Genomic DNA, 18441 nt, shown 5'->3' on the forward strand with positions numbered 1-18441 from the left:
CATTTTTTCCTCTTCAGCTGCATCCACTGTTCATAATCATTGGCTTGTATTCACAATGATGATTTTTTTTCTTGAAGATTTTGCCATGCTATCTATGTAATATGCAAGCAGTGGCTGAAGCGTGGCAATTCCATGTCAATGTCTTTAAGCATAGTAGCATATCGTAGTAGTATCATAGTGTATTTGTCACATTTAGCATTGGCATTTTGACAATTCCTGGTGACTCTTGAAAACATTTTGTCAGGTCTAGCTGAGCTCACTCACCCCATGAGAAAGCACACTGGCAACAGTCATAAGGAAAAACTCCCTCATATGTTTTTTTTTGATTATAGCAAGAAACCTCAAGTACACCAGACTCAATGGGGTGACCATCTGCTCTGGACATACTAAAATGCTAAAATACCCTCGGCCATATGAGCATTGTGTTCTTTATTATGTGCAGTTGTTTAATTATTAAGATCCTACTGTCTTACCTATTATTTGTACATGTTCAATAAAGCTCCTCTATCAATGAATCAATCAAAAACAATATTTATGTTTTAACGGCATCTACATGAGGCCTTGCGTGCGCATGTATGTGAGCTTTTGACAAGAGCGGAAGTTGTGCAAATCAAGGAATATTTGTTGATCACCCTCTGTGCATTTGCAGTTATTAATGAGAGAAATTTAATTTCACAGGAAGTTAGCTTTGAGTTAGCGAAAGTTAGCGTGCACACTAACATCTGCAGTTTTGCTCCAGAGGTGTTATTAGGTTAAAAAAATAGCATTTTCAGTTCTAGAAGTGTTTATTTCTCGCTAGCTTTTACATAATAAATGACAAAGAGGTTATATTAACACACAAACAAAAGAGTTTTGCAGCTAGCTAAACCAGCCTGTGACATCATCACGCTGACGTCGGCAAAATGTCTTCTAAATCACTTCAGAGGTGTTATTAAGTTTCAAAAACAGCATTTTCAGTTTTAGAAGTGTTTATTTCTTACTAGCTTTTACATAATATATGGGAAACATTTACATAAATGAAACAATTTTAGGCAGACCTGCCACTGATATCACGTGTAGCTCAACTCTGAATTTTAAGATCCTGATAGTAATAGGACTGGACTTATGCTGAGCACAGACAGATGGACAGATGGACGGATGCAAAGTCTCCACAATATCCAATGGCCATATTTGATGGCCTTGAGTAAAAATCAGATCAGTCATTGAATTTGGACAGTTCCCACTTCTTAACCCAAATCCAGACCAGATCAGTCATTTAATTCAGGCTTTCTCTCCACTGCAGGTGTCCCTCCGAAGTTATGTTTTAAGATTTTCGGGAGCGATCTGGTCTCATCACAAACTACAGTCTGTGATAGTTCGGCTTAGTGATCTTGATAGTTTGTGAAAGGGTTCATTACACTTTGCTTTATCAATACAAGCTTCCAGCATGTGTAGTTCTAAACTGCACACTAAAATCACAAAATATATATTTATTATATTTCTGGCTGCAAATGATAAGGAATGAGCCATTTGTATGCCATTTGATCTCAAGTGTTTGGGTTTTGCACAGCTGTTTCACCTTAGCAATTTTACTAAATGTTTATCTTCACATTATTAGATCACTTTGTTAGCCTCTAGAATGCTGAAATAAAGGACACCTTTTTAATGTCCATTAAAAATAAGGATAAAATCCTAATGGAGAAAAATAGAAATAAAAGTGAAAAGTAAAAAAGAGCACAGAGGGAAAGCACTCAGTCACGGTGGCACTCGCCAGGAGCAAAACCTTGCTGTGGAAATTATCCTCAGAGCTTCTGCGTTGCAGGGAGCAAAGGAGAGCAAGCAAGAGAGGAAAAAAGAAGGGATAAAGCGTCAGCGGACACAGAGGAACATTGCGAGTGGGAAATGGAGATGGCGAAATGAATAGAGGGTGCAGGAGTAGATGAAAGAGAAGTTAAATATGAGGTGAGGGAGCAGACTGATGATGATGTGTGCATGGAGGAGACGTTTTATGTGCAGATGCTGAGTGAATGTGATGTCTGAAGACAGAATCAAAGTGAAAGCTGCTACCTGTATACAGTGAGGAAAATAAGTATTTGAACACCCTGCAATTTTGCAAGTTCTCCCACTTAGAAATCATGGAGGGGTCTGAAATTTTCATCTTAGGTGCATGTCCACTGTGAGAGACATTTTTTAATAAAATAAAATCCAGAAATCACAGTGTATGATTTTTTTAATAATTTATTTGTATGTTACTGCTGCAAATAAGTATTTGATCACCTGTGAAAATCAATGGTAATATTTGGTACAGTAGCCTTTGTTTGCAATTACAGAGGTCAAACGTTTCCTGTAGTTCTTGACCAAGTTTTCACACACTGCAGCAGGGATTTTGGTTCACTCCTCAACACAGATCTTCTCCAAATCTTTCAGGTTTGGAGTTTCAGCTCCCTCCAAAGATTTTCTATTGAGTTCAGGTCTGGAGACTGGCCAGGCCACTCCAGGACCTTGAAACGCTTCTTACGGAGCGCTTCCTTAGTTGCCCTGGCTGTGTTTTTGGGGTCATTGTCATGCTGGAAGACCCAGCCATGACCCATCTTCAATGCTCTTACTGAGGGAAGGAGGTTGTTTGCCAAAATCTCGCAATACATGACCCCATCCATCCTCCCTTCAATATGGTGCAGTCGTCCTGTCCCCTTTGCAGAAGAGCACAGCCAGAGTATGATGTTTCCACCCCCATGCTTCACGGTTGGGATGGTTTTCTTGAGGTTGTTCTCATCCTCTAAACATGGTAAGTGGAGTTGATTCCAAAAAGCTCTATTCTGGTCTCATCTGACCACATGACCTTCTCCCATGCCTCCTCTGGATCATCCAGATGGTCACTGATGAACTTCAAATGGGCCTGGACATGTGCAGGCTTGAGCAGGGGGACCTTGCTACCCTGCAGGATTTTAAACCATGACAGCATCATGTGTTACTAATGTAATCTTTGTGACTGTGGTCCCAGCTCTCTTCAGGTCATTGACCAGGTCCTCCTGTGTAGTTCTGAGCTTTCTCAGAATCATCCTTACCCCACAAAGTGAGATCTTGCGTGGAATCCCAGACCAAGGGAGATTGACAGACATCTTGTGTTTCTTCCACTTTCTAATAAATATTCATAACAGTTGTTGTCTTCTACCAAGCTGCTTGCCTGTTGTCCTGTAGTCCATCCCAGCCTTGTGCAGGTCTACAGTTTTGTCCCTGGTGTTCTTAGACAGCTCTTTGGTCTTGGCTATGGTGGACAGGTTGGAGTGTGATTGATTGAGTGTGTGAACAGGTGTCTTTTATAAAGGAAACAAGTTCAAACAGGTGCAGTTAATACAGGTAAAGAGTGCAGAATAAGAGGGCTTCTTAAAGAAAAGTTTACAGGTCTGTGTGAGCCAGAATTCTTGCTGGTTGGTAGGTGTTCAAATATTTATTTGCAGCAGTAACATACGAATAAATTATTAAATCATACATTGTGATTTCCGGATTATTTTTTTTTTTTTTAGATTATGTCTCTCACAGTGGACATGCACCTAAGATGAAAATTTCAGACCCCTCCATGATTTCTAAGTGGGAGAACTTGCAAAATCGCAGGGTGTTTAAATACTTATTTTCCTCACTGTATGCTTTGTTAACTAAAACCTAGTGTTTCTGTCATGGTTTGAAACTGAACTGCACTAAACTACCCCTTTAAAATGTGAGAAAGAATTGGCTCAAATGCCCCCTTCTGTCAAATGCGGACAGTAATTATCACAACATTTTGACTAGAACAACATCATCAGATGACTCTCATTCATACTTGTTAGCTTTGACTTTTACTCGTATCTTCTTGGTGAACATGTCAGGTCAGGTCTGAAAGAATTCCCATCCACCACATTATGGAACCACCCTGAGTCCTGCACAGCAACCACCCAAGCAGACAGACGGTCATCTATACCTCCCAAAAACTGCCATCCATTTGCTCAAGCCAGGTGAAATGTGGACATCCTGTTGGCCTTCTTCCATTTACTGGGGTCGTCAACACTGAGCCACCTACGTATGTGCTGGATCATCTACAGAGAAATGCGCCATATGGCCAGTGTGTCGCATGCTAGTGAGTCATAACTCATGCATTTATTTCTACTGAATAACACACATCACATATGCGTGTACTGTATCATAAATTTAAAAAATATGCATTTTTTGTGATAGTGAACCATAATTATCCTGATTGTTAAATATATAAGCTGACTCAGATCTTATATCAAACCACAAATTTAATATTTTATCAGCACCATCTCGCACTGCAGCTCTTGAAATGTAAATATATTAGTAGTGAACATGACTGGATTATCATAGTTATTTGGACAAGGTGTGAAATCCTTCCTGCTGCTGCTGCTGGCATGAACCAAATCATTTCCCTCCTCCAATTTTATACAAAAAAATGGGCACACGTTATTTTCCCTTCTCAAATTTATTAGGAGAGATTTTGTATGTAAACTTATATTTACTACTTTTGCTCCTAAAATTATAGTCAGTGGTGTCAAAAGTACACACATTTGTTACTTAAGTAGAAGTACAGATACTGCAGTTTAAAAACACTCTGGTAAAAGTTGAAGTATCAACTTGACCTCTTTACTCAAGTAAAAGTGAAAAAGTATGTGCTCCAAAACCTACTTAAAGTATAAAAGTATAAAGTAACCTTCAAAAAAAAAAAAAAAAAAAAAAGGTAGATGCCACTATATGAATTGAAAGCTTAATTTAAAAACTGATTCGTTCTACATGTGGCCCAAGACCCAAAACCCAAAATTAACCCCCCAACACCACCTGCACGAAAATGTTTCAATTCTAGAAGCTCTGAAATGCAATCTGGGACTATTCCAGACAATAAACTGCAGTGAGTGCAGCATCCATTTAGTGAGAAAAAAAAACAAACAACTTTCCTTATTCATATTCATTCCAGTAGTATTCTGCTCTTACAAGGATGCAGCAGTTTTCTAGTTTGGCAGATAGTTCTGGAGGAAATCACTGAAGAAATTAACACATTGAAAATATGGTTTGACCGAAACACATTGTCATTAAATAAGACAGGGATGAAGTGGAGGTGTAAGAGTCACTAGCAGAGGTGTCAAGTAACGAAGTACAAATACTTCGTTACTGTACTTAAGTACACTTTTTAGGTATCTATACTTTACTCCATTACTTATTTTTCTGCCTACTTCCGACTTCTACTTATTACATTTCACACAAGTATCTGTACTTTCTATTCCTTACATTTTTAAAACAAACAGCCTCGTTACTCTTGGCTTCAGCGCCGGTGGATGTGCGCTGAGGCGTCAGCGCACATCCACCGGCGCGGCTTTACCGAGGTGCCAGCGCGGATTTATCTGACCATGGGTCCGAAGAAGGCACTGACGGCGGAGGAGGGAGACGATATCAAGAAGTCCCTGGACTTTTTGTCTGAGGAAATCTCTGTTGTTAAAATGCAGCAGAAATCCATTATGGAGCTGGTGGAAGAAGTGAAGGCTCTCCGGATCCAGAATGCTGAGAAAGACCGGCATCTGGTGTACCTGGAGAACCGTGTTGCAGAGTTGGAACAGTACACAAGGATGAACAACGTTATTATTACAGCAATTCATATTAAACCTCGATCCTACGCACGGGCGGTGTCAGAAGACAGCGGAGGGGAGGCCAGTGAGCAGGAGGCCAGCTCAGTGGAACAACAGGTGGCTGACTTCCTGCAATCTAAAGATATTCAAATGGACTGTAATAACATTGAAGCGTGCCACCCCCTGCCCAGGAGAGAGGATGGAGACAAGCGAGCAGTTATAATGAGGTTTGTCAACAGAAAACATAAAATGGCATTGTTAAAACAGGGACGGAAACTCAAAGGAACAAACGTATTCATCAATGAACATCTGACCAAAAGAAACGCAGACATCGCCAGGAAAGCTCGTCTCTTAAAAAAGCAGGGAAAAATTCAACAGACATGGACATCCAACTGCAAAACATTCATCAAACTGAATGGAACACCAGAACAAGCGAAGGTTATGGTAATCAGGAACATCGAGGAACTGGACAAATACGATCAATAAGGTATGAGGACACAAACACATCACAACACCATGACACAGACCAGAGGAACCTATTCATCTACTACATCATCTACATCTGGAGACAAGAAGGATATAACTCACAGGATTGCTGATCATGGAAAACTAGAACTGAGAACATTTAAATACACAGACCACAATGTACTGGACTTGGAGCACGATATAGACCTGGACAATAATTTCTTCTCAAATATCAATGACAGTTGTTGCTATTATACAGATGAACAGTTTAATCGGATCATTAAAACGGATAACAAATTATCAATAATCCATTTCAACAGCAGAAGTCTGTATGCAAACTTTAACAACATTAAAGAATATTTAAGTCAATTTAAAAAAAAAATTAACATAATTGCTATATCAGAAACATGGATCAATGAAGATAAAGGAATGGATTTTGAACCAGTCGAAGCAGTGGTTTGCAGATTGAAGCAATGGTTCAACCTATTGTTTCGTTTATTCTTTCTTTCTTTCGCTTAATTTTCCCCCGCTAAAACCCTAAAGAGCATACTTCTGTGAGTATTATTTACCTTTTCTATGTTAAACCGACCTGTTATGGTCTTCTGAAACAGTTGATAGATGTATTTTATAACTTAAAAATGGGAGCGACACTAACACGTTAGCATGTCTATGGCATTTTCAATGTTAAAAGTTAGCATGAAGCAGTTCCAGCTGTATCTATTCAGGTTCTTTTTGCCTCTTTCTCTAAAATTGTATATAATAATCATTAGATTATTAATATATAAACAAAAATAAATTTAAAAAATATTACAATTTGAAAACAAATGCACCCGAACGTTATGAGAGCTGCAATTGCTTAATGCTAACTTTTAACATTGAAAATGCCATAGACATGCTAACACGTTAGCGTCGCTCCCGTTTTGAAGTTATAAAATACATCTATCAACTGTTTCAGAAGACCATAACAGGTCGGTTTAACATAGAAAAGGTAAATAATACTCACAGACATATGCTCTTTAGGGTTTTAGCGGGGGAAAATTAAGCGAAAGAAAGAAAGAATAAACGAAGCAATAGGTCGAAGCATTGCTTCAATCTGCGAACCACTGCTTGGATTGGTTCACGGTTCAAAGCAAAGCCGTGCTGCAGAAAAGTTGATTACAGGCGCACATGACGTAAAATATATATATATATAAACATTAAACTGAAGCCAAGAGTAACGAGGCTGTTTGTTTTAAAAAATGTAAGGAATAGAAAGTACAGATACTTGTGTGAAAATGTAATGAGTAGAAGTCAGAAGTAGGCAGAAAAATAAGTAAAGGAGTAAAGTATAGATACCTAAAAAGAGTACTTAAGTACAGTAACGAAGTATTTGTACTTCGTTACTTGACACCTCTGATTATAGTACTGATTTTGGTGCATTACTGTTTATTGTTGTGCACCAAACACCACAGCAAATTCCTTGTTTGTGAAAACTTACTTGGCAATAAACTTGAGTCTGATTCTGATTCTGAGATGTTATCCTAATAAAGACAGTAGCACAGTCATGTCACAGCAGCACAAAGTGTTCTGGGACACTGTAACCATAAATAATTGTCTGCTTATTCTGTTATTTGGAAAGTTTTATGCTGGTTCTTGTGGTGACCTGGTAAAACTTGTTAAAGTTATAAGTGAATGTGATGCCAAAATGAAGAAGCAACATGCTGCACCATGATTGAATCGTCGTTATAAATGGCTGGGGACAACACCACTTGCTGGATCATCATCGTTACAACCTCATGTTGCCACTTGCTGCATTAATTGTTTGTTTGTTTGTTGTTGTTTTTTTTTTTGTCATCTCACTGCTGTGACTGCACACAAGCACCTCAATTTCTGTTTGAGAAATGTTGCTTTTGCTGCTCTTCCACTTGGTTCCCATGATAAGTACGTGTTTTGATAACAACAGAACAGATTTTTTTCTGTTCATACTTCATTTTTTGGCTTTTGTTGTATACATTTAAGATGAATCCTATGCACTGTTTTATAAATGACACCCTTGATTTGAAAGTCCTGCCACTGCCTTATGTCACTGGTTAGTCACACAAGCCTATGGTAAGACTGAAAATACAAATACCCTGAAGACTTGGACTTTTGTCCTTCTGCAAAACTATCAGCAGCACCAACCACCTCTGTCCAGTGACCTCATGACTCCATAAATTCCAAGATTCCAGAGATTTAAATGTCTGAACTAAAATATGTGAATCTCTCAACAACTTTGAGATTTTCAGCACATACAGATACACTACTTTGGCTGACTCCAGGGAGTCATTGGAAATGTAAATCTTAGTCTTGATTGAGGACATTCTCAAGCCAGAACACCTCAACTCCTCACTCAGCTTCTCAAGTGCTGCAATCACAGCATCTACTACTGATTTGACAAAGGTCACAAATTTATCTGCAAAGTCAAGTACAGTGAACCTTTCCTCACTGATGAAGGTACCCAGGTCACTGGACCTTACTATGACTTTACCCAATGCCCAGTCCATGAAAACACAGAATAGGAACTAGAACACATCCCTGATGAATGCCAAAATTCACCAGTAAGAGACTCTGCCTTCATTCGAGTGTATATGGTGGCTGTGATATTCAGGAACCAATTTGGGATCCTGCAAATTTTCATGATGTCCCACAGAGCAGTACAATCAACAAATAAAACATGCTGAGGAAACCAACATTGGCTGCAAAGAAGCACTGTTTATATTAAACCTTGTATTCAGTGAAATAGTATATAGTCTGGCCGACTTCTCGGGCATGACCTCAGACTGAGCTGGGACTGAATCCTGTTGAGGATGATCCTTGTAAGCACCTCGCCCAGTACAGATAGCAATGCAGTATGCCTGAAACTGTAGCAATGCCTGTGTCTGAGCCTCATAATATGATCATTGACAGGGGTGACACCATCAGAAGAATATGGTACATCACAGCATCTGCCATTCATCAGTATACTGACCACATGGAAGGCACCAGACCAAAAGATGTCACCTCAGACAGCAGTCACTGGAAAGGGGAAGGTTTCAGTCTCCATCAACAACAGTGGAAGATAGTCATCCTTGCTAAGAGAAAGGACATTCCAGGTGCCCATCCACATGAGCCACCTCACATTTGGACATGGGTGCCACGGTACAGTATATGTGTCCACAGTACCACACCAGTGACCATTCTCCAGAGACAAGACCCTTGACTGTCCACTGTGACAGTGGACAGTGGACAGAATGAGAATCCAGAATGTAGTTTTCCAGGAATGAGGATCAAAATGGCTTCCACCCATCCTCTCCATCCCCTCCATCCCCTCTAAAACCACCCCCCACCCTTCCCTCTCTCCAAACCCCCTTGCCCATACAAAAAAAGCAGCTTTCTGCAGGCAGGAAGGCCACATGCCCAGGACTCCATTAAACAGGTGATCTTTGATCTATACATTTGTCATGATTATAAAATTTATCATACCTTGAAAATTAAATGTAGTACAGCAGGCTATTTTAAATATATAAAATGATGGGAATAATAATAATAGAGCACAATTATGGAAGATATACAACCAAAATCTTACCAGCAGCAAAGCGTGCTTCCTGTTCTCCCTCGGTAAGATCTGAGTAAGAGTTGAAGTCAGATTCCAGGGCTGCTGGTGTGTCCATGGGCTTACACCAGCCCTTCCACTCAATCAGGTGAGCGACTCTGCCCTGAGCCATGGCTGTAGGCTTCGTCACATGGTCCTTCACCACTTGGGAAATACCTGTTTTACAAAGATAAATGACTGTAGTTCACCTACATTTCCTATTTGAGTACGAGGTCTGTTAGAAAAGTATCGGACCTTTTTATTTTTTTCAAAAACTTGATGGATTTGAATCATGTGTGCTTGCATGAGCCAACCTTGAACCTTCGTGCGCATGTGTGAATTTTTTCACGCCTGTCGATTGCGTCATTTGCTTGTAAGCAGCCTTTGTGTGAGGATGGGTGGAGTCTCTCATTGTTTTATCTTTGCCAGGAAATGGCAGAACAACTGGAGCAGCGCGACTGCATCAAATTTTGCCAGAAACTGGGTGATAGCCAGGTGGAAACCATTCGGATTATTCAGACGGCTTTCGGTGACGATCCTATGGGCATCACACAGATTAAGGAGCGGTACAACCGGTTTAAAGACGTCCGCACAACGGTGGAGAGCAAGTCGCGCTCCGGTCGGCCATCAACATGCTGAAATGACCAAATCATTTCCAAAGTGAACGCTGTGGTGATGTGGGACCATTGTGTGACTATCTGAGAAATTGCAGAAGAGGTGGACATCAGCACTTTTTCGGTACATTCCACTGTGACCGAAGATTTTGCCATGAAAAGAGTTGCAGCGAAATTCATGCCGATGGCTTCTGCACGAAGCTGATGGCGGAACAAAAGCGCCACCGTGTTGAAGTCTCACAGGACATGCTGGGACATGCTCACCTCTTCCACAATTTCTTGGATAGTCACACGACTGAAAAGCCACAGAAAGCTGTCTGAATAATCTGAATGGTTTCCACCTGGCTGTTGCCCAGTTTCTGGCAAAATTTGATGCAGTCGCACTGCTCCAGTTGTTCCGCCATTTCCTTGCAAAGAAAAACCGACGAGAGACTCCACCCATCCTCACACAAAGGCTGCTTACAAGCAAATGACACAATCGACAGGCGTGAAAAAATTCACGCATGCACACGAAGGTTCAAGGTTGCCTCATGCAAGCACACGTGATTCAAATCCATCAGGTTTTTGAAAAAAATAAAAAGGTCCGATACTTTTCTAACAGACCTCGTATATGAACATAATCTGCATGTCAGCTTTAAAAACCTTGTTACTTAAACAAATGTCACTGATTTGTTTGGTGTTGGCTGTGCTTAGGAACAATTAAATATTTTTAATGTTGTGCTCACCGTGTAGGGAGGATCGCGCTAATGCAGCAATCTCTTGAATGGTGAGAGCTCGTCTTGATTTCGGTAACATTTCAACGGTGTCGTCAGCATTCACCTGAAAAGACAAGAGTAACATGTTTGAGTTGAAAACAGGAGGGTCTGACTACAACACAGCCTGTGAACACATCCTGATGTGACTCAGAGGAAAACCCTTTTCATGGTGACGGGAGTCCTGCATTCAAAGTACTGATACTTCATTGTATGCAAAGGCCTTGAAACCTGAAAGTAGCCTGTCTTCACAGACACTGCTGCTTTAATGAATCGGAAGTTATATGACAACAAACATACACATTTTCATTTGTTTTTAATTGTGGATGTCAATGACAAGACGTATGACGCATGAGGGATTGTTGGTGGAAGTACGAACATACTACTCAGAAAATGTGTTTAGTCTGTGAGAGGAGACTGATTAAGCTCGTCTAAAGCCCCTTGTCGACAGATGACTAGACATGTAATTTCCATAAAATTAATTAAAAATTAAGTGAGGCAGGTAGTAGACAAAAGATGGACCTCACCCTCCCACTGTGTCCTCCTTCAGACATATCAGGTCTGTAAGTCAAACCATAATGAGAGTATCAGGTGCTGACGAATCCCTTTGTCTGCTCACTCTTTTTATAGACCCGCGTGAGGAACAAACATCAACAATAAAGGCCACGTGCGGAGCTAAGGCTATGCTTTGTCACTTAGTATGGGTCAACAAACATGATGGATTTGATTGATGATTAATGTAAGCAGGTTTTTCCAAATGTGTTCAGCCTGTGTTCAGTCTTACTGTGTGTGCAGGGGTCTGTATGTAACAGATAAAACATCCTGCTGAGTACAGCTTTTGAAACTGTCCCAAGTATTGCTTCCACCACGCATATAATTAACTTTTTGGTTAGCTGTGCCCACTACTGTCCAGTTTTACCTCTCAGTAAAATGGTAAATAGTAATGGACTGCATTTATATAGCGCTTTTCCATCTGCGCTCAAAGCATTTTAGAAATAATGCCTCACATTCACCCCGATGTGAGGATGCTGCTGTGCTTTCATGCATCAGTATCCCCAAAATTACAAGGTTACTATTTCTGCAAACATCATAGGATCGTGCAGCAGACGTTATGCTGCTTTGGGGGGAACATGTTCACTACAAACTGTGAATATATGTCACATAAATGCCAACTCCAGGGTTTAGAACGTTGTCATCAACACAGTTTGCACTATAGTAAATATTTTGAACAAAATCATACATTTAATTGTAATTTCACTGAAATGGAAGTGATAGTGTCAAAAAAAAAAAGATCAGAAAAACAAAGCCCAATCCAGCTGAGTGTTAAATGTTGATGGATTTATCAGCATAAACAGCAAGAGCTCAGAAATGAGAAATGACATAATCAATAAGTGATAAAGAGTCAAGCACACACCTCTGCACATGTACACAAGCTCAATTTGTGACATTATATGTGAGCTACAACTAATAATCATTTTCAGTATAGAGCTTTATTTACAATTTAAATATATTCATGTTATTTAGAATTAACATTGGCTCCCTTCCATAAAAGGCATTATCTGCTTAGGAACCCTAATTTAAAAAGCATTTTAAATTTAATTTTAGCTATTTTTGGTGTAGTGCATTTTAAATCCAATTAAAATAAATTATTAATCTCCTGGTGGAGAGTAATTTGAGCGTGCATTTCTTCCTCTCACTAGTCATCTAATTTTTTCCATTGACATTTTCACCTTTTCCACAGTGGGAACATTTCGATGGCAACTGCTCACTGTGTAACAATTCTGACTGCATGTCTGATTCACCAACAATGACAGAAAAATCTTCAGTTGACAGTTACATTAATAATTCCCTGCACTGCTGTTCTTTATTCCACTTACTGTAGAAATTGCTCCTCAACAGTGTTGCAGCTGTCACGTCACAGATGTGGGATTTTCAGCCAAAATCCCTTCAAATTTAACCTAATTTGAAACATTACACTATCAAGCAAAAAAAGAGGAAAAAAAAATCCCAACATCATAACTCAATAAAAAAGGAAAGCTCAGACCAACAGGTCTAATTTGAAACTTTTTTTAAAACCGTGCCATTGGTATCTTATGTGTCATATCATAACATCTATGACAGTAATTCTCAGTATATATATATATATATATATATATATATATATATATATATATATATATATATATATATATATATATATATATATACATACATACAGTGAGGAAAATGATTTTTTAATAATTTATTTGTATGTTACTGCTGCAAATAAGTATTTGAACACCTGTGAAAATCAATGTTAATATTTGGTACAGTAGCCTTTGTTTGCAGTTGGCCTATTCCTCCACACAGATCTTCTCTAGATCAGCCAGGTTACTGGCCTGTCGCTGAGAAACACGGAGTTTGAGCTCCCTCCAAAGATTTTCTATTGGGTTTAGGTCTGGAGACTGACTCGGCCACTCCAGAACCTTGATATGCTTCTTACGGAGCCACTCCTTTCTTATCCTGGCTGTGTGCTTCGGGTCATCATTGGAAGACCCATCCACGACACATCTTCAATGCTCTAACTGAGGGAAGGAGGTTGTTCCCCAAAATCTTGCAATACATGACCCCAGTCATCCTCTCCTTAATACAGTGCAGTCGGCCTGTCCCATGTGCAGAAAAACACCCTCAAAGCATAATGCTTCCATCCCCATACTTCACAGTAGGGACAGTGTTTTTGGGATGGTACTCAGCATTCATCTTCCTCCAAACGCGGCAAGTGGAATTAAGACCAAAATTAGTTCTATTTTGGTCTTATCTGACCACATAACTTTCTCCCATGACTCCTCTGGATCATTCAAATGGTCATGGGTAAACTTAAGATGGGCCTGGACGTGTGCTGATTTAAACAGGGGAACCTTCCGTGCCATGCATGATTTTAACCCATGACGTCTTAGTGTATTACCCACAGTAACCTTGGAAACAGTGGTGCCAGCTGTCTTCAGGTCATTGACCAGCTCCTTCCATGCAGTTCTGGGTTGATTCCTTTCTTAGAATCACTCACCTTTCTTAGAATCACTGATACGCCATGAGGTGGGACCTTGCATGGAGCCCCAGTCTGAGGGAGATTGACAGTCAAGCTTAGCTTCTTCCATTTTCTAATAATTGCTCTAACAGTGTTGTGTGGGCCGCTGAAGAGGAGGTACTGCTGGCCCACCACCACCAGAGGGCGCCCTGCCTGGAGTGCGGGCTCCAGGCACCAGAGGGCGCTGCCGCCTCACGAGAGCAGCCAGGGTGACAGCTGTCACCCATCACTGGACACAGCTGTTCCACTCAGCACGGAGGTATATCAGCAGGACGGCGTCTCCACCTCAGTGCCGAGATATCGCCTTGAGATAGAGGTAACCTTCTCTGCAGCATATTCTGTGTTATCTGATAATACTTGTTAAACCTTTCAGGACAGCTGACTACCGAAAGCCGATTGCTTGGATAAGTACTCACCTTCCTGCTTTATTGTGACGAGAGGTGGAGGCGGCTTCTCCCCTCTCCGTGTTACTGGGTGCAGCCGCATCCACACCTGTGTGTTTGTTGCTCTCTCTTGCCAGCAGTACCGGATCCGACGAGCGGAGGCAGTGGCCACCTGGGAATTCGGGACTTGGCGGTTCCAGTACTTCCAGGGTTCGGTGGCAGAGGAGATCTGGGTGGTTCCGGTTCGACTTGGACGGACGTCTCCTACCTTCGAGCCTGCCCACACGACACCAGCAGAATTCGGCTTAACCTCAAATTGTTGATTGTTGTATTGGTTGTGCTCGTTTCACAACAGTAAAACTTGTTATTTACCTTCTCCATTGTCCGTTCATTTGCACCCCCTGTTGTGGGTCCGTGTTCCTACACTTTCACAACAGGATATCTCGGCCAGCGTCATGGATCCCGAGGGGCGTCAACCGGCTGTTGAACGGCCAATGGAAGAACAGGGCGCGTCGGCGTCTTCGGGAGGGGTAATCGGTGAGTTGCAGCGGATCCTCACCGCTTTCACCACTCGGATGGATTTAATGACCGAGTAGAACGTTCTCCTAAACCGCAGGGTGGAGGCTCTCGCCGCACAAGTGGAAGCGCGCCCTCCGGGCGCTGCTGCGGCTCTCCCTCCCGAGGACCCTGCGCGTAATAGTGACGTTCCACTGGTCGTTCAACGGCCCCTCCCTCCGTCCCCAGAAGCATACATAAGCCCTCCAGAACCGTACGGAGGCTGTGTGGAGACGTGCGCGGATTTCCTTATGCAGTGTTCGCTCGTCTTCGCACAGCGTCCCGTGATGTACGCGACTGACGCTAGCAAAGTAGCTTATGTAATCAACCTGCTTCGCGGGGAGGCACGCGCTTGGGCTACAGCGCTCTGGGAGCAGAACTCACGGCTCCTTCATACATACGATGGGTTTGTGCGGGAGCTCAGAACGGTGTTCGATCACCCCAATAGAGGAGAGACCGCTTCAACCGTGCTACTGTCAATGAGACAGGGGCGTCGGAGCGCAGCTGCCTATGCAGTCGCCTTCCGCATCGCGGCTGCGAGGTCCGGCTGGAATAGCACTGCCCTCCGCGCCGCCTTTGTAAACGGACTGTCACTGGTCCTAAAAGAGCACCTGGTGGCGAAGGACGAACCGCGGGATTTAGATGGGCTCATCGATCTAGTCATACGACTCAACAACCGGGTAGAAGAACGCCGTCGGGAACGAGGCGAAGGGCGTGGCCAGGCACGCGTCGTCCCTCTCCCTTCCGGTTCCGACCGAGCTCCGCCCTCCCCACGCTCCCCTGTTCCTGTGCTCCGTGCGGCTACGGCTCCCCCTGCTGACGAAGCTATGGACACGAGCAGGGCAACATTTAGGGCACCTGGAGCACAAAGGAGGCGGGTCCACGGAGCTTGTTTTGTTTGTGGCTCGATTGAGCATCTTGCAAACGACTGCCCCGAGCGGTTAAACTCCAATGCCCCGCCCCTAGAGACTGGGCCTGGGGTGGGCCGAAACATTCACGTGGGACACACCCACATTGCCACACAACTCCCAGTCACGATCCTGTATGAGGATTCAACCCTGAAGGCCCCAGCACTGGTGGACACGGGCTCTGAGGGGAATCTGCTAGACAGTAGATGGGCCAGGGAGATAGGGCTCCCTCTGGTGGCTCTTACCTCGCCTGTACAGGTTCGGGCACTAGATGGCTCCCTACTCCCGCCGATCACGCATAAGACACCACCAGTAACTCTGGTGGTGTCAGGTAACCACCGGGAGGTGATCGAGTTCTTTGTGACTCAGGCCACCTCCCGTGTGGTTCTGGGTTTTCCCTGGATGTTGAAGCACAATCCCTGGATCGATTGGCCGTCCGGGGTAGTGGTGCAGTGGAGCGAGACCTGCCATCGGGAGTGTCTAGGTTCCTCGGTTCCTCCCGGCTCCCAAGCTAAGGAGGAGGTCAGAGTCCCGCCCAATCTGAGGACGGTGCCGGCGGAGTACCACGGTCTTGCGGACGTGTTCAGCAAGGATCTGGCTCTCACGCTTCCTCCTCACCGCCCGTATGATTGTGCCATTGATTTGGTGCCAGGCAGTGAGTTCCCGTCCAGTAGGCTGTACAACCTCTCACGGCCGGAGCGCGAATCAATGGAGACCTACATCCGGGACTCATTAGCTGCCGGGTTGATCCGGAATTCCACCTCTCCGATGGGTGCTGGTTTCTTTTTTGTGGGTAAAAAAGATGGCGGGCTTCGTCCATGCATTGATTACAGGGGGTTGAACGAAATCACGGTTCGCAACCGATACCCGTTGCCCTTATTGGATTCAGTGTTCACCCCCTTGCATGGAGCCAGGATCTTCACCAAGCTTGATCTTAGGAATGCGTACCATCTGGTTCGGATCCGGAAGGGAGACGAGTGGAAGACGGCATTTAACACCCCGTTAGGTCATTTTGAGTACCTGGTCATGCCGTTCGGTCTCAGTAATGCTCCCGCGACTTTCCAAGCTTTGGTAAACGATGTCTTGCGGGACTTCCTGCACCGGTTCGTCTTCGTGTATCTGGACGATATACTCATCTTTTCCCCGGATCCTGAGACTCATGTCCGGCATGTCCGTCAGGTCCTACAGCGGTTGTTGGAGAACCGCCTGTTTGTGAAGGGCGAGAAGTGTGAGTTCCACCGCACGTCTTTGTCCTTCTTGGGGTTCATAATCTCCTCCAACTCCGTCGCTCCTGATCCGGCCAAGGTGGCGGCGGTGAGAGACTGGTCCCAACCCACAAGCCGTAGGAAGATGCAACAGTTCTTCGGCTTTGCAAATTTCTACAGGAGGTTCATTAAGGGCTACAGTCAGGTAGTTAGCCCCCTGACAGCCCTGACCTCACCAAAAGTCCCCTTCACCTGGTTGGATCGGTGCGATGCCGCGTTCAAGGAGTTGAAACGGCGCTTCTCGTCTGCACCCGTTCTGGTGCAGCCCGATCCTAGCCGCCAGTTAGTGGTTGAAGTGGACGCCTCGGACTCAGGGATAGGAGCGGTGCTCTGCCCAGAGCGGGAAGACCGATAAGGTCCTTCACCCGTGTGCCTATTTTTCCCGCAGGTTGACCCCGGCCGAACGGAACTATGACGTCGGCAATCGAGAACTCCTTGCGGTGAAAGAGGCCCTCGAAGAGTGGAGACATCTGTTGGAGGGAACATCCGTGCCATTCACGGTTTTCACTGACCATCGGAACCTGGAGTACATCAGGACCGCCAAGCGGCTGAACCCCAGGCAAGCCCGCTGGTCACTGTTCTTTGGCCGTTTTGACTTCCGGATTACCTACCGTCCCGGGACCAGGAATCAGAGATCGGATGCATTGTCCCGGGTACACGAAGACGAAGTCAAAACGGAACCGTCAGATCCCCCGGATCCCATCATCCCGGAGTCCGCTATCGTGGCCGCCCTCACCTGGGACGTGGAGAAGACCGTCCGGGAGGCCCTGACCCGAGACCCGGACCCCGGAACCGGACCAAAGAACAGACTCTACGTCCCACCGGAAGCCAGAGCTGCAGTGCTGGACTTCTGTCACGGTTCTAAGCTCTCCTGTCACCCTGGGGTGCGAAGGACCGTGGCAGTCGTCCGGCAGCGCTTCTGGTGGGCGTCCCTGGAGGCCGACGTCCGGGACTACGTCCAGGCCTGTACCACCTGCGCCAGGGGCAAGACCGACCATCGAAAGACCTCAGGGCTGCTACAGCCGCTGCCCGTTCCACATCGCCCCTGGTCCCACATCGGCTTGGACTTTGTCACGGGTCTCCCGCCGTCCCAGGGAAACACCGTCGTCTTCACGATAGTCGACCGTTTCTCCAAGGCGGCCCACTTCGTGGCCCTCCCGAAGCTACCAACGGCCCAGGAGACGGTGGACCTCTTGGTCCACCACGTCGTCCGTCTGCATGGGATACCATCAGACATCATCTCCGATCGCGGTCCCCAGTT

General features: G+C 44.1%; 1 protein-coding gene across 3 annotated transcripts in view; it reads right to left on the reverse strand.

Annotated features, from left to right (window-relative positions):
- zgc:165508 (uncharacterized protein LOC100101652 homolog) overlaps positions 1–18441 on the reverse strand; it is a 66208-nt gene that overhangs the window by 17099 nt on the left and 30668 nt on the right. For all 3 annotated transcript variants that reach the window (XM_034167804.1, XM_034167805.1, XM_034167803.1), the window contains 2 exons: positions 10979–11072; positions 9634–9816 (listed from right to left, as the gene is read on the reverse strand). In XM_034167804.1, the coding sequence (XP_034023695.1) occupies positions 9634–9816; positions 10979–11048 (253 nt within the window). In that variant the 5' untranslated portion in view covers positions 11049–11072. The remainder of the gene's footprint in view (positions 1–9633; positions 9817–10978; positions 11073–18441) is intronic.

The sequence above is a fragment of the Thalassophryne amazonica genome, chromosome 4, assembly GCF_902500255.1.
Source record: "Thalassophryne amazonica chromosome 4, fThaAma1.1, whole genome shotgun sequence".
Lineage (NCBI taxonomy): Eukaryota > Metazoa > Chordata > Actinopteri > Batrachoidiformes > Batrachoididae > Thalassophryne > Thalassophryne amazonica.